This window comes from Phacochoerus africanus, chromosome 9, assembly GCF_016906955.1.
Source record: "Phacochoerus africanus isolate WHEZ1 chromosome 9, ROS_Pafr_v1, whole genome shotgun sequence".
Lineage (NCBI taxonomy): Eukaryota > Metazoa > Chordata > Mammalia > Artiodactyla > Suidae > Phacochoerus > Phacochoerus africanus.
The window spans coordinates 96,614,211-96,631,044 of record NC_062552.1 but is presented as its reverse complement, the minus strand read 5'-3'; the positions used below and the strand labels follow the sequence as shown (position 1 = coordinate 96,631,044).

The 16,834-nt window shown below is 44.1% G+C and overlaps 2 protein-coding genes across 2 annotated transcripts; one reads left to right on the top strand and one right to left on the bottom strand.

Annotated features, from left to right (window-relative positions):
- Positions 1–2,473: 2,473 nt before the first annotated feature.
- On the bottom strand, positions 2,474–5,095 carry LOC125136749 (disintegrin and metalloproteinase domain-containing protein 20-like). The gene has a single exon (XM_047797540.1). The coding sequence runs from the start codon at positions 4,706–4,708 to the stop codon at positions 2,474–2,476; it is 2,235 nt and encodes a 744-aa protein (XP_047653496.1). The 5' UTR covers positions 4,709–5,095.
- Positions 5,096–14,326: 9,231 nt separating this feature from the next.
- On the top strand, positions 14,327–16,561 carry LOC125136748 (disintegrin and metalloproteinase domain-containing protein 20-like). The gene has a single exon (XM_047797538.1). The coding sequence runs from the start codon at positions 14,327–14,329 to the stop codon at positions 16,559–16,561; it is 2,235 nt and encodes a 744-aa protein (XP_047653494.1).
- The last annotated feature ends 273 nt before the right edge of the window (positions 16,562–16,834 follow it).

Here is a 16,834-nt window from a genome sequence, read left to right as displayed (position 1 = left end):
AAAAGCCTAAAATAGTGATGAGTACTGCCTTTTGTTATCAGGGAAATGTCATTATAACTGGAATAAGCTACTGCTTCCCTTCCTCCGGAAGGCCTGAGATTAGTCGGTTTGGTTGAGGAAGTGGAGCAACTGAAACTCACTGGGGGAAAAAAAAAAACCTCATTGGAAAATAAAACTTTGGAAAGAAATTGGCAGGTTTTTTTTCCTAAACATTAAACTTATCCTACTCTATGGCCTAGCAGTTCTTCTCCTAGAAACATATACCTGAACATGTAATATGCAAAAATCTTCATTGCAACTCCATTCCTAACAGACTAAATCTGGAATGAACCCAAGGGTTGGTCAACAAGTAGAATGCTAAGCAACACTGCATATTCATTAAATGATATGACACAGCAGTAACAATGAACAAGTGTGGAAACACACAAAGACATGGATTAATCCCCATGACATTCGGTTGTATGCAAGAGGCCAGACACACATGATTGCACATGGAATGGAATTATTATGTGGATAGGAATTTCTAGAGCAGGTTAAACTAACCTTTCATGAAAGAAACGAGATCACTGGTTGTGTGGGTCAGAAGTGGGGAGAGATGGCTTGAAAACGAGCATGAGCACCTCCTTAAACATAAGACAGGACACCCCAAAACTCCTAGAAGAGAACATAGGCAAAGCGTTCTCTGACATCAACCCTACAGATGTTTTCTTAGGGCAGGCTCCCGAAACAATAGAAATGAAAACAAAAGTAAACCAATGGGACTGCCCGATTCAAAACAAAAGCATACCGGAGTTCCCCTCATGGCTCACTGGTTAGCGAATCCGACTAGAAACCATGAGGTTGCGGGTTCCATCCCTGACCTTGCTCAGTGGGGGTTCATGATCCGGCGTTGCCACAGACGCGGCTCGCATCCAGCGTTGCTGTGGCTCTGGTGTAGGGCGGCGGCTAGAGCTCCGATTAGATCCCTAGCCTGGGAACCTCCATATGCCATGGGAGTGGCCCAAGAAATGGCAAAAAGACAAAAAACAAAAAGCAAAAGCATCCCGTCCACACCACCCAGAGAAGATACACTTTGTTTTCACCAAGTGCCTTTGTATCAACAGGAAATAACCAAGTTAACAAATGGTCATCCAGCTTTGATTTTAATAGATACCGGTGCAAAGAGCAAATGCTGTAACCCATGTTTGACAAGAGGTAGTAAGACAGGGCTCAAACGGGTCACGGAAGGAGATCCAGATCAACCCCATGGACAAGAAGTGCTGCCTAACAGAACTCTATAGATGGGGAAGTTGGACAAATTATCCTCCTCCACTAGGTTAAGTGGATTCTCTTCTGCTGCAGCCTTCCGCTGCCTTTAGAGAGCTACCCTCCTCTGGACTCCATGTTTTCAGAGAGGGGTTTGATGCAAGGTCTGAGGCATTTAAGTAGCACGACTAGAACACAGCTCGCTTATGAGACCTGCTTCTAATATTCTCTTATGTAGCGTTTGCTTCCTCTTTCCTTTTATGTCAATTTTGGCCGCTGTATATGTATCAGACACGCAATTCCATCCTGTACTGTACAGACAGGCTGTGTTTAGGCCAATCCTAAGATTTTAAATGGGAGGTGGTAGGACATTAATAAATAGGGGCCTTGGGAGTTGATGTATTCAGAGATCAATGTCTCCTTGTGGGGTGGTTGGACCATAAAAGATACAAAGTTCCAAGGATTTGGGAATACTTGCAATACTTAAGTTTTAATGCAACCCAAGGTAATTGTGAGACCAATGGGAATGATAAAGTCAATGTTTATTAAGTGCCCAACATATTCTAGGTCCTTCTGAGGTCCTTTCTTTTAGCCATGACAAAACCCTGGCAAAGTACCTTTCATCTCTCAATATAACATGTCAGATAGAGCTTTGATTCTCTGAAAGCCAATGACTTTGGGCAAGATCACGTACTCAGCAGCTTGTTGAACTACATTTCACATTCATGTGCCTGTGACACCGAGTTGTTTTCTCTTCCTATTGTATCTGCCAAGGTGTCTTGTATGCCATCTATCATGTCGGGCTTATTTAACACTGGCAAAAATTGTGAACCCGTAACAAAAATCTAGCATATCACCAGCTAATGAAAGGTCTAATAAATTAGTAAACAAGTACAAACCAGTTCAAACAAGATGTGCTGCTGGCGCATGGATAAAACGTTAGTATCACTGCCTAAATAAGTACAGGTATTCTGCTGGTGAATCGGATAGGTCCCACTGTCCTCTACAAGAGCAGTAAAACTATGACCAGATGTAAAATACTAAATGCATTTAAACAACACGGACTCTTTTTAAATTGCCAAGTCATTTTATTTCAAGACAATGACTTCAGGATAGCTATAGGATTCTGTGACTATCAGAGTGCTTCTAGATGATTTCTCCCAGTGTGCGCCAATGTGACTTTCTCCATTTTGTGTGTTCCGGTTTGTATTTACTTAGGCTTAAGGCATTACGACTTTTCAGAAGCTGTTTCCTCATACCTCTGATCTACAACTTCTTTCAGTTGGAAAAGGCTACCAATAATACCTGAAACGAAAAGAAGGGCAAAACGAGCAAGTAGGAGAGCTAGTTCGATTTTTACACTCATTCTTATTTTGGCTCGAGTCTCTTTTCTTTTGTCAGGTGGTGGGCCACTATCTACACTCCCGCCGCCTCCTTCAACATCGCAATTTGGTGGTTTCCAACCTTGCTGACAGTGACAGTGTCTTCTGTTGTTGCAGACACCTCTGAAATTGCATGTGCTAACATCACAGCTAAAGTTCAAGTCTGGATAAAAGGTACAGTTTTGGTCCTTGCAGAATTGTCCTGGGCCACATGATGCACCATCAACTACAAGACCCAATTGTGGTGTGAGTGTCCCAAAGTGGGCATCAAACCCAAAGCAGGTTTTTGGTGTAACATCGTGTACTACTATATGACGAAATGTAGTATGCGCCCCGCCGGCAGGAATTTTCTGCACATTAGCACAGTGCAGCATTCCACACATGATATCATCTTCTTCACATTTTACAGGTTTTCCTCCTCCTTCGACCACCCTCACCCCACAGTTTCCAAATCGATCGCCTCTCATATTCAATGTACTATAGCATATCGGTGCAGCCTCTTTTACTTTGACGCCAAAGAGGGCTTGGCACTGCATGTCACGGTCACTACAGTTTCCCTTCACACAAACAGCCAGTGGTGAACAAGGGGTTCCATCCTGGATATAAAAGTCATCTGGACAAGTGTGTGTTAGCCCAGTGCAGTATTCTGGAAGATCACAAATACCAAGAACATCTCTGCACATTCTTCCAGGCTGAGCATAATTACATCCAACACAGCAAGATCCTTCATTGCATGTACTACCAAGCGTGAGGATGCAACTGTTCTCACAACACGGGTCTTCAGCACAGTCTTTCATGGTGCCACAGTCACATTCCTCCCTCGCATCTAACTTCTTGTCGCCACAACGATTAGCTACATAAGGAAAATTATCATATGGTACATTTGGAGCACTCAAACAAGGATCCCATCTATGCACCACTTCATGCAATGCCACATACGAACAATTACTTAGCATATCCAGAAGACCAGTCTCAGGAGCCATGACACATTTATCTCTTCGAAAACAACGACAACCTGGTACATCATGTGTACAGCCCATAACATGACCTAGTGCATGTGCTGCAAGAGTTGAAGCTAAAAATATGTGATTATTCCCAACACATACAAATGATGCACCCCAATTGGGGTTGCATATTCCTGAGTGGCTTCCAAAATACATGTCATTACCGAATCGACGTCCTGTTAAAAGCAATGCAGTGTCATGAGGAATTGAATAATACCAACGATACATTTTCCATAAACCAAAGTCACTAACTGCAGCTCCGCCATTGGGTACATTGTCAAAATTAATTCTTTCCCCGGCATTCCATATGCACAAAACGCGTATACAAACATCAAATCCAGCCTGGAAGAAAATACTATGCAATATGTTGTTCATAATCACGACATTCTCTATTACACTTGTTTGATTTGGGTTGAGAACAAAATATGAGTTGGCAACTGTATAGAGAAGTTTTACGTATTTTCTATGTGGCCACCACATATACACAGGTCCTGCTCTGGGCATCTCAGCAAGCAAGGCCTCCTCATCTGCTTGATTTGTATCTTCCCCTCCAATCTTACATTTTTCATCCTCTCCGGGTGTTTTTTGTAACACAAGCAGAGAAATCACATGCTCAAATTTGGAAGACGCTTCCAGGGGTTTGATTTCGTAAGTGAAGTCGTCCACCTGGAGCATGCCACGCAGACCCCCATGGCAGGTGTCCAGTGTGCCCATGGACCCAGGAACCCCTTCCAGGTAGCCATAGTAGTAACAGTCTCGAGGGACAAAGGGGTAGTCCTCCTGCATGGCGCCTTGGTCATTATCGGTGATGACAGGGAAATGTCTGGGCAGCAAGCTTTTCTTGACTCTCATGTGAACCACATGTCTTTGGCCACCGAAGCGAATCTTGTAGGAGAGCTGGCCTTGTATCTCAGCTGTACTCACTCTGTGGGACACCTTCCTGGGGATCACAATTTCAGAGGCAGTGAAGCGCCATCCTGGTGGGGCATAGGAGCAACAGATCGGGCCCAGGAATAACCAGAGCAGAGGCAAGCAGGGATCACCTCGCAGCTGGGCCTGGGCAGAGGCAGGTCCCATGAGCGGGGAAGCCTGGGGCCAAAGAAACTGCAGTCAAGCGGGAGGCAGGCAAGGCTCTCCCTGGAAGAGCAACCTCAACGGCAGTATGGTCCTGAGGAGAGCAGAGAGAGGCTGGAGGCCTGGCATCCCCAGAGAGGTGGAGCAGGGACAGGGAGGCTGTTACATAACAATGGTGGACTCATGAGTGGGCGGGGCCGTGCTCAGTCCTCCTAGGGATCCTGGCACGGGGGTATTAGAGAGGAGAAGGCAAGGGAGAAATTAGGAAAAACAATGTCTCTCTGGGCTGAGAGGTGGCCTGGTCTCTTGGAGAAGTCACGGGGAAGGATAAGTGGGTTTGGTGCCATCTTTAGACAGTTACTGACGTTCTTTTTTCCCAACCCCAAGTGAGATAAGACATCAATCTGTAGCTAAAGCATGAAGTGGAGAGGAGAGTGGATGCTTCCCCTTGTGAGAATTTTGAGGACAGAGTCAGAGTCTCTCACCCTTTAGAGAAATGGAATGTGCTAGGCCTGATTAGCGGAACCAAAGAAGAAACAGCGTCATGAGTAGAAAAGCGAGGGTGGATGGCAAGAGTTTATTACAAAGTGACACTTATACCTGCCCTATGACGCCTATGACACCTATACCTGCCCTGTTTCCTTTGTTTCTTGGGTGCACCTGCAGCATGCAGAATTTTCCAGGACAGGGGTTGAACCTTCAAATGGAAGGCCAAGAATGAAGAATTCCACACTCTGCTTTTCAAAAGTTCAAGCTGTCCTACGTTCAGGAGATGCTTTTACTTCAAACTAAATACAGCCAGCCCTCCTTATCCCTGGGTTTCTCACCCACAGATTCTACCAAGAGACTGGTGATTCGACCTATGATCTGTGGTTGGTTGAATCCGCAGATGTGAAATTCAAGGATATGAATGCTGACTGGATCTAATCAAAGTCATTTATGACAAACCCACAGCAAATATAATACTCAGTGGAGAAAAGCTAAAAGCCTTCCCACTAAAATCTGGAACAAGACAAGAATGCCCACTCTCACCACTGTTATTCACCATAGTACTGGAAGTCCTAGCCACAGCAATTAGACAAACAAAAGTAATGAAAGTCATCCAAATAGCAAGAGAAAAGGTAAAACGGTCACTGTATGCAAATGACATGATACTATATACAGAAAACCCTAAGGACGCTACACAAAAACTACTCGAACTGACCAAGGAATTCAGCAAAGTAGCAGGACATAAGATTAACATTCAGAAATCAGTCGCATTTCTGTATACTAACAATGAAATATTAGAAACGGAATACAAAAATACAATACCTTTTAAAGTTGCACCCCCCCAAATCAAATACCTAGGTATACACCTGACCAAGGAGGTGAAAGACTTACATGCTGAGAACTATAAAACATTAATCAAGGAAATTAAAGATGATGTAAAGAAATGGAAAGATATCCCATGCTCCTGGGGTGGAAAAAAAAATGGCTATACTACCCAAAGCAATCTACAGATTCAGGGCCATCCTAATCAAATTACTCATGACATTTCCACAGAACTAGAACACACAATCCAAAAATTTATATGGAACCACGACAGACCCAGAATTGCCAAAGCAACTCTTGAGGAACAAGAAACATGATAGGGATTTTATCGAATATGTAGATTGCCTTGGGTAATATATTCATTTCGACCATGTTGATTCTTCCAATCCAAGAGCATGGTATATATTTCCACCTGTTTGTTTGTTTGTTTGTCTTTGTCTTTTTAGGGCCGCACCCATGGCATATGGAGGTTCCCAGGCTAGGGGTCTATTTGGAGCTGCAGTGCTGGCCTACACCACAGCCACGGCAATGCAGGATCCGAGTCGCATCTGTGACCTGCACCACAGCTCATAGCAACGCCAGACCCTTGACCCACGGAGCAAGGCCAGGGATCAAACCTGCAACCTCATGGTTCCTAGTCTGATTCATTTCCGCTGTGCCACGATAGGAACTCCCTCCACCTGTTTGTTTCACATCTGATTTCTCTCATTAGCATATTATAGTTTTCAGGGTATGAGTCTTTAGATACACCCCTTTAGATAGGTTTACTCCTAGGTATTTTATTCTTTTTGATACAGTGCTAAATGGCATTTTTTCCTTATTTCTGTTTCTGATCTTCTGTTTCTAGTGTATAGGAATGCATGAGATTTCTGTGTGTTAATTTTGTATCCTGCAACTTTACTAAATTCATTGATGAGCCCTAATAGTTTTCTGGTAGCAGCCTTAGAATTTTCTACATGTAGTATCGTGTCATCTACAAATGGCGACAGTGTATACACCCAGAAGTGGGATTATTGGATCATATAGTAGTTCTATTTTTAGTTTTGGAAGACCACAATACAGTTTTCCTTTGTGGCTGTATCATTTACATTCTCACCAGCCAGGCACAATCGTTAAGACATAACGTTAAGATATATCTCCCCCCGCCCCCACCAGCAATTGTTATTTCCTTTCTTCTTGATGATAGCCATTCTAAGAGGTGTGATGTGATATCTCATTCTGGGTTTGATTTGCTTTTCCCTTACAATCAATGAAGTTGAGGACCTCTTCAAGGACTTGGCCATTTGTATATCTTTTTGGGAGATGTCCATTCAGCTTCTCTGCTCATTTTTCAATTGTGGTTTTATCTTATTTGCTTTTTGTTTGGGGGCAGTTGCTATTGAGTTGTATGAGTTCTTTATATATTTTGGATATTAAAACCCTACCAGATATATGATTTGCAAATGTTTCTCCCATTCAATAGCTAGCCTTTTAGTTTTGTTTCTTTTTCTGAGCAGAAGCTTTTTGGTTTGATGTAGTCCCAGTTTTTAATTTTTGTTTTTCTCATTTGTACTTTTAGCATTATATCCAGAAAAGAGTTTCCAGACCAGTGTCAAGGAGGTTTTCCTCTGTTTTCTTCTGGGAGTTTAATGGTTTTCGATCTTACATTTAAGCCTGTAATCCATTTTGAGTTCACTTTGTGGGTAGTGTAAGATAGGGTTACCATTTTATTCTTCGGCATGTGGTTATCCAGGTTCCCCAGTACTTCTATTGATTATTCTTGGCTCCCTTGTCAAGTATTAGTTTATCCCATTTGCAGGGGGTGTCTTCTGGGCTCTTTACTGTGCTCTACGGAGCTATGTGTCTGTTTTTAATGCCAGTACCATACTGTTTTGATTACCATAGTTTTGTATGTAGCTTTAAATCAGGAAGCATGACTCCAGCCTTGTTCTTCTTTCTCAAGATTGCTTTGGCTGTTTGGGCTCTTTATTGGTTCCACATAAATTTTAGGATTGCTTATTCTATTTATGTGAAAAATACTATTCTCATTTGATAGCGATTGCATTGAAATCTATAGATTGCCTTGGGCAGTATGAACATTTTAACAATACGAATTCTTACAATGTATAAACACGGCATGTCCTTCCATTTGTTAGTGTCTTATTTGATTCCTTTCATCAAAGTCTTATAGTTTCTGGTGTAGAAAATTCACTTATTTGTTTAAATTTAATTCCTAAGTATTTTATTATTTTTGATGCTATTTTGTTTTGGACTATTTTCTTTCTTTTTTTTTCAGATTTTTGCCATTGGTGTTAGAAATGCAACTATTTTTTCTATGTTGATTTTGTACTCTGAAACTTTATTAAATTCATTGACTAGTTTTAGCGGGGTTTTTTTTAATGTAGTCTTTAGGACGGTCTATATATATACTATATATATATAATATAATGTCATCTACAACTAGTCACAGTTATACTTCTTCCTTTCCTATTTGGATGCCTTTCCTTTTCCTTTCCTTATTGCTCTGACTGTGACTTCCAGTATTATGTTTTAGGGGTTCCAGTATTAGAGGTGTTGAAAGTGAGCAACTTTGCCTTGTTTCTGATATTAGAGGAAAAGTTTTCAACCTTTCACCATCGAGTCTAATGTTGGCCATGGGTATATTACTAATAAGGACTTTAATTTTAAGTATGTTCCTTACATATCCAATCTGTTGAGCATTTTTTTTTGTCTTTTTGTTGTTGTTGTTGCTATTTCTTGGGCCGCTCCCGCGGCATATGGAGGTTCCCAGGGTAGGGGTTGAATCGGAGCTGTAGCCACCGGCCTACGCCAGAGCCACAGCAACGCGGGATCCGAGCCGTGTCTGCAACCTACACCACAGCTCTCGGCAATGCCGGATCATTAACCCACTGAGCAAGGGCAGGGACCGAACCCTCAACCTCATGGTTCCTAGTCGGATTCATTAACCACTGCGCCATGACGGGAACTCCTGTTGAGCATTTTTTAATCATGAAGGGATGTATTTTGTCAGATAGTTTTTCTGCATCTACTAATATGATCATATGACTTTTCTATTAATGTGGTATATCACATTGAGTGATTTGCATACATCTGTCCATCCTCATATCCCAGGGATAAATCCCACTTGATTATGCTGAATAATCCTTTTAATGTGCTCTGCTGTTGAATTTGAGATGTTTTTATGTATATTGATCAAGGATGTTGGCCTGTAATTTTTTTTTCCTTGTCATATCTGTGTCTGGCTTTTGTATCAGGGTAATGCTGTCCTCATAAAATAAGTTTGTAAATGTTTCCTCCTCTTTCATTTTTTGGAAGAGTTTTAGAAGATCAGTGCTAATACTTCTTTAAATATTTGGTAGACTTCACCAGTGAAAGCTTCTGATCCTGTGCTTTTTGTTGGAATCAGTCTCCTTAGTCATAGCTAATCTGTTCAGACTTTCTGTTTCTTTGTTGTTCAGTCTTGGTGGATTAATATGGTCCTGCTGAGAGAGACTGACCTCACAAAGGATAGCCATATCTGTGTGCCTGAACTTCCACCATTAGTACTCATCCCACTGGCTCATCCCAGACACTCACTCAGTGTCTCTCTGGATTGGGTTCTATGAGCACCAGGCTAAGCTGACTTGGTGAACTCAGTCTGGAAACAGAAATGGACAAGGCCAATTGCTGGTGAGGTTTGCTATGATGGATTGAGCAAAAGGCAGATGCTGAGGGAGATGTGACCTCTGGCTCAGCAGCCCTAGTCACACTTGAACAGAGGGAGTTGAGGGAGTGTTGAAGGCACAAAGGCTAGCAGCCACCTGCTCCTGCCACCTCTGCTCCAGAAGCTCCACCAGGCCATCTCCATGTCTCCTCTCCAGGCTGCTAAAGGAATTCGGGCAAGAGTTACTTCTCACTCCTGACATGGCTAATCCCTTCCAGGCTGTGTGTGTGAGGCAGTCAGAACCCCCAGGGCCATTCTGAAATGTGTACATCTGTCCCCACCATCTGTGGGGCATCTGTTCTACCATCTATTCTCAGAAGTTAACATGGTTCCTTGTCTGTCCAGCTTGGGCTAGGGGCTAGAGATCCAAGATGAATGAGATCCATCCCAGAACCCAAGGCCTCTCTAAACTGGGGGCCAGAGGCCTGGGTTATGCTTGGTGTGTGACTTTGGCTGAGTCTCTGCCCTTCTCTGGGCCTCAGTACCCTCACATGAGCAGTGAGAGGTAGATTCACACAATGGGTTTTCACTTCCTGCACCCTGCACTTAAATGAAGGAACTATATTATCCTCATTTTAAGAGCAGTAGAAAAGGTGGTATATGGAAGTTCCAGGCCAGGGATCAAATCTAGGCCACAGCTGTGACCTATGCCAGAGCTGCAGCAGCCTGGATCTTTAACCCACTGCACTGGGCCATGGATCAAACCCACAGCTCAGCAGCAACCCAAGCCGCCCTGGAGACAGCATCGGATCCTTAACCTACTGCACCACACCAGGAACTCAATCACAGTAGTTTTGTTGGAATACTCAACATGCCTCATTACAACATCTTTTCCTATGTAAGGTGACACCGTAACACAGGTAACAGCCAGACCGTTAACTCTTTATATTATTCAATAAGATATTTTCCACTGTAACTTCTCTTTTTTTTCCTCTGTTGATTACCTTGGAAGTGGAAAAGAAAATAGTAAACAAACAAGCAAACAAAAGGCTGGGGTAGATTCCACGACCGTAGTGAGTAAGATGATGCAGGCACCAGTTTGACCATGGTCTGCTGCCAGTTTGGGAATCTGCTGGGGATGGAGCATGCAGTCACCTTGTTGCCCATTTCCAACAGTGTGCCTTCCTACACTGCTTCAACAATGGCATCCTCAACATGCTGCACTGCACTCAGGTGTCCACCCTTCACAGCACATTGCCATATGTAGTGTGTTAGCAGGTGTACACATGGGGAAACTCTGAGAAATCCAAGAGCAAGAACCCAGATATTTACGAAAATCACAAATGAGCAACTCATATTAATAATGTTAATATGAAAGACCCTTCTCTGGGAGAGAAGTCTACATTTATAGGGTCTTAAAGACACAATAAACTTATGGGAGACACACACACACACACACACACACGCACACACACACACATCTTTTTAAGCCATGCAAAGTTACAAAGAGAACTGGCCCGTCTGCAGCCCTGAAGACAGTTCTCACCAGAACCCAACTATGATGGCACTCTGATCTTGGACTTCTAAGCCTCCAGAACTTTAATCACTCTAGAAAGAGGTGAGACGCTATGTTGAACATTGGGAGATGATGACTAGAGTAAATAGGAATAAGAGATGATTAAAAGGTGACATCAGTTGCATAATGGCCCAGATGAATCCCAACACCCTCTGTCAAAGCCTCAATCTTTATTTTTCAATAATATGATATTTTCTGAATAATTTTTTAAATGATGGATGTGTTGCCAAAGTACAGTGGTGGAACAGGCATAGGATAGACACTCCTATCACCCAAGGGAGAAATTGGAAAGAAGAAAGGAGTGACAGGTCTTAAGTATATCTAGAATCTTATGGCAAGAGAAGAATTAATCCCCTTTTGCCTCCATGTTCTTCCCTTTAGGCACACTGGGGATTCTGTTCCACTTCCCGCCCCATTGGGGTGGAGGTCCTGCCTTGCAGGACCCGACAAGGTTGGACACCCAAGACTCCTAGAGGCCTTCCCCAAGGCTTTGGTGGATGCAGCCCACACTGCAGTTCTCATGGGCTAAAGTTGTTTGCCTGTGGCTGTCGGGGCTGAAATAATGCACGGTGGCTCCACCAGTCTGGGGTCATAGAAATGGCCTGCCCCCATGGCTCTGCTGGGGATGACCCTAGAGGGTGCTCCCTGTGGTGGCCTGCTTCTCCAGGGTCATGGGCCCATAGCTCCAATAATCTCCATCCTTCAAAATCTAGGTGGAAGTAGCCACATTCCTTGCCCCTGCATCTCGTGCACTTTACGCACTCATGGAGATGGCCCGGCATGTACGCTGCCCAAGCCTGCCACCTGTGTCCTCCAGAGGGGTGGCTACTGTGGCCTGTGGTGCTGTGTTGGTGGAGGAGCTCAACTTCCTGGAGTAAAGTGCTGGGAAAGGAGTCCACAGGTGAGGCAACTCTGACAAAGCATGCCAAGGTCCTGCAGGCACAGGAGACCCCTTCTCTGAAACTGATCTAATGATCTCTGGATCACCTGTGAGTCATGGGGGTCATTCTGCCACCGTCTTGCACACAGCTCAAGTGCTGTTTTTGCCACATTCTCACAGTTCTTTTCAGACCATGCCTTCTCAAACTTTTCCACATGGATAGGCTGGGAATTTCCCAAATCTTTTAACTTCTGCTGCTCTTTGAGGAACAAGTCCATCTTTAAATCAGTTTTCTCTTCCTACATTGTACTAGAAGCTTACAGCAAAAGAAGGGAACCTAGACACTTCTTCAACACTTTGCTCAGCTATTTGCCCAGCTAAACATCCAGTTTATTCTTACAAATTCTACATTCCACAACACACAGGACACAACTCCCCGTCAGCCAAGTTCTTTGCCACTTGATGACAAGGATGGACTTTCCTCCACTGTTCAATAACATAATCCTTATTGCTGTCTTCACTTCATTACTATGGCTTTTCCAGTTCATGTCCTACCAATCTGTTCAAGAATACTTCGGTGTTTTCTGAGAATGTTAAGGTTGCCTATACCACTCTTTTCTTTCTAGGCTCTCACCGAGAGTCTGTCCACAGCACTGTGGGTTTTCTAGTTTGCAACTCAAAAACTCTTCCAGTCACTACCAAATACCTAGTTCCATGCCGTTCGCACAATTTCAGGTGTTTGTTACCTATAGCAAAACCTCCGGGAACCAATTTTATGTTCTGTTCTGTTAAGGCAGCAAAATACCATATTCTGGGTCACTTCCACAAAAGAGAACATAATGTCTCAGTTCCAGAAGCCAGTAAGTCCAAGAATAAAGCACCAGGAGATTGGATACGGTAGGATTCACTTCCTGGTTCATAGATTGACACCGTCTCACTGTGACCGAACAGGGCAGAAGGAGTGAAGAATCTCTCAGAGCCTCTGTTAAAAGACACCAATCCTCCCTTCCGCCACCCCCCGCCAAACAAAAACAAACACAAACGCAAACACAAAAACAAGAGACTAGTCCCAAGCATGAGGGCTCTTTCCTCATGACCTAATGCCCTCTCAAAAAAGATGCCAATAGCATCTGCTAAGAGCATCACCTTGGCAGTTAGGAGTTCAGCATGTGGATTTTGGAGGGAAACGCTCATCTAGAGCACACCCCAATCAGATTCAGAAGCTCCATGACACTCCAGTAATTTGCCTCCATTCCTTCACTCCCTCACATCAGGAAAACAGTGATTTAAATTCTGTTCCCAAATACTACTTTGGACTACTACAGAACGTCATAGAGTGGAGGGTCTTCACAAAGTTCCTTTGGTCTGATTTCTTTCCACCATCATCATCATATCTATGAGACCCATCCACGTTCTTCCATGTGTCTGAAACTTGCTCAGATTTACTGAGGAGCATCCCACGGAATGAATAGGCCAGTCTGTATGCCATTCATCTATTCGGCACTGGCTGTTTGTTTCCAGTCTGTGGAATGCATTCATCAACGATGCTGCTAGGGGTTCCAGAAATCATTGTGGGGGACTTCCTGTGGCTACGATCCCTGCATCATAGGGCAGGTATAAGTGTCACTTTGTAATAAACTCTTGCCATCCACCCTCGCTTTTCTACTCATGACGCTGTTTCTTCTTTGGTTCCGCTAATCAGGCCTAGCACATTCCATTTCTCTAAAGGGTGAGAGACTCTGACTCTGTCCTCAAAATTCTCACAAGGGGAAGCATCCACTCTCCTCTCCACTTCATGCTTTAGCTACAGATTGATGTCTTATCTCACTTGGGGTTGGGAAAAAAGAACGTCAGTAACTGTCTAAAGATGGCACCAAACCCACTTATCCTTCCCCGTGACTTCTCCAAGAGACCAGGCCACCTCTCAGCCCAGAGAGACATTGTTTTTCCTAATTTCTCCCTTGCCTTCTCCTCTCTAATACCCCCGTGCCAGGATCCCTAGGAGGACTGAGCACGGCCCCGCCCACTCATGAGTCCACCATTGTTATGTAACAGCCTCCCTGTCCCTGCTCCACCTCTCTGGGGATGCCAGGCCTCCAGCCTCTCTCTGCTCTCCTCAGGACCATACTGCCGTTGAGGTTGCTCTTCCAGGGAGAGCCTTGCCTGCCTCCCGCTTGACTGCAGTTTCTTTGGCCCCAGGCTTCCCCGCTCATGGGACCTGCCTCTGCCCAGGCCCAGCTGCGAGGTGATCCCTGCTTGCCTCTGCTCTGGTTATTCCTGGGCCCGATCTGTTGCTCCTATGCCCCACCAGGATGGCGCTTCACTGCCTCTGAAATTGTGATCCCCAGGAAGGTGTCCCACAGAGTGAGTACAGCTGAGATACAAGGCCAGCTCTCCTACAAGATTCGCTTCGGTGGCCAAAGACATGTGGTTCACATGAGAGTCAAGAAAAGCTTGCTGCCCAGACATTTCCCTGTCATCACCGATAATGACCAAGGCGCCATGCAGGAGGACTACCCCTTTGTCCCTCGAGACTGTTACTACTATGGCTACCTGGAAGGGGTTCCTGGGTCCATGGGCACACTGGACACCTGCCATGGGGGTCTGCGTGGCATGCTCCAGGTGGACGACTTCACTTACGAAATCAAACCCCTGGAAGCGTCTTCCAAATTTGAGCATGTGATTTCTCTGCTTGTGTTACAAAAAACACCCGGAGAGGATGAAAAATGTAAGATTGGAGGGGAAGATACAAATCAAGCAGATGAGGAGGCCTTGCTTGCTGAGATGCCCAGAGCAGGACCTGTGTATATGTGGTGGCCACATAGAAAATACGTAAAACTTCTCTATACAGTTGCCAACTCATATTTTGTTCTCAACCCAAATCAAACAAGTGTAATAGAGAATGTCGTGATTATGAACAACATATTGCATAGTATTTTCTTCCAGGCTGGACTTGATATTTGTATACGCGTTTTGTGCATATGGAATGCCGGGGAAAGAATGCGTATGGACCTTTGGCGTGATGGTAGAACTCTTGTTACTCAGTTTGGTTTATGGAAAATGTATCGTTGGCATAGTATGATTCCTCATGACACTGCATTGCTTTTAACAGGACGTCGATTCGGTAATGACAGGTATTTTGGCCACCACGCAGGAATATGCAACCCCAATTGGGGTGCATCATTTGTATGTGTTGGGAATAATCACATATTTTTAGCTTCAACTCTTGCAGCACATGCACTAGGTCATATGATCGGCTGTACACATGATGTACCAGGTTGTCGTTGTTTTCGAAGAGATAAATGTGTCATGGCTCCTGAGACTGGTCTTCTGGATATGCTAAGTAATTGTTCATATGTGGCATTGCATGAAGTGGTGCATAGATGGGATCCTTGTTTGAGTGATCCAAATGTACCATATGATAATTTTCCTTATGTAGCTAATCGTTGTGGTGACAAGAAGTTAGATGCGAGGGAGGAATGTGACTGTGGCACCATGAAAGACTGTGCTGAAGACCCGTGTTGTGAGAACAGTTGCATCCTCACGCTTGGCAGTACATGCAGCGAAGGATCTTGCTGTGTTGGATGTAATTATGCTCAGCCCGGAAGAATGTGCAGAGATGTTCTTGGTATTTGTGATCTTCCAGAATACTGCACTGGGCTAACACACACTTGTCCAGATGACTTTTATATCCAGGATGGAACCCCTTGTTCACCACTGGCTGTTTGTGTGAAGGGAAACTGTAGTGACCGTGACATGCAGTGCCAAGCCCTCTTTGGCTTCAATGTAAAAGAGGCTGCACCGATATGCTATAGAACATTGAATATGAGAGGCGATCGATTTGGAAACTGTGGGGTGAGGGTGGTCCGAGGAGGAGGAAAACCTGTAAAATGTGAAGAAGATGATATCATGTGTGGAATGCTGCACTGTGCTAATGTGCAGAAAATTCCTGGTGGCGGAGAGCATACTACATTTCGTCATATAGTAGTACACGATGTTACACCAAAAACCTGCTTTGGGTTTGATGCCCACTTTGGGACACTCACACCACAATTGGGTCTTGTAGTTGATGGTGCATCATGTGGCCCAGGACAATTCTGCAAGGACCAAAACTGTACCTTTTATCCAGACTTGAACTTTAGCTGTGATGTTAGCACATGCAATTTCAGAGGTGTCTGCAACAACAGAAGACACTGTCACTGTCAGCAAGGTTGGAAACCACCAAATTGCGATGTTGAAGGAGGCGGCGGGAGTGTAGATAGTGGCCCACCACCTGACAAAAGAAAAGAGACTCGAGCCAAAATAAGAATGAGTGTAAAAATCGAACTAGCTCTCCTACTTGCTCGTTTTGCCCTTCTTTTCGTTTCAGGTATTATTGGTAGCCTTTTCCAACTGAAAGAAGTTGTAGATCAGAGGTATGAGGAAACAGCTTCTGAAAAGTCGTAATGCCTTAAGCCTAAGTAAATACAAACCGGAACACACAAAATGGAGAAAGTCAATTGGCGCACACTGGGAGAAATCATCTAGAAGCACTCTGATAGTCACAGAATCCTATAGCTATCCTGAAGTCGTTGTCTTGAAATAAAATGACTTGGCAATTTAAAAAGAGTCCGTGTTGTTTAAATGCATTTAGTATTTTACATCTGGTCATAGTTTTACTGCTCTTGTAGAGGACAGTGGGACCTATCCGATTCACCAGCAGAATACCTGTACTTATTT

What these genes read in the sequence shown, in the direction of transcription:
- LOC125136749 (XM_047797540.1), bottom strand. Translation starts at nt 4,708, where the DNA reads ATGGGACCTGCCTCTGCCCAGGCCCAGCTGCGAGGTGATCCCTGCTTG.
- LOC125136748 (XM_047797538.1), top strand. Translation starts at nt 14,327, where the DNA reads ATGGGACCTGCCTCTGCCCAGGCCCAGCTGCGAGGTGATCCCTGCTTG.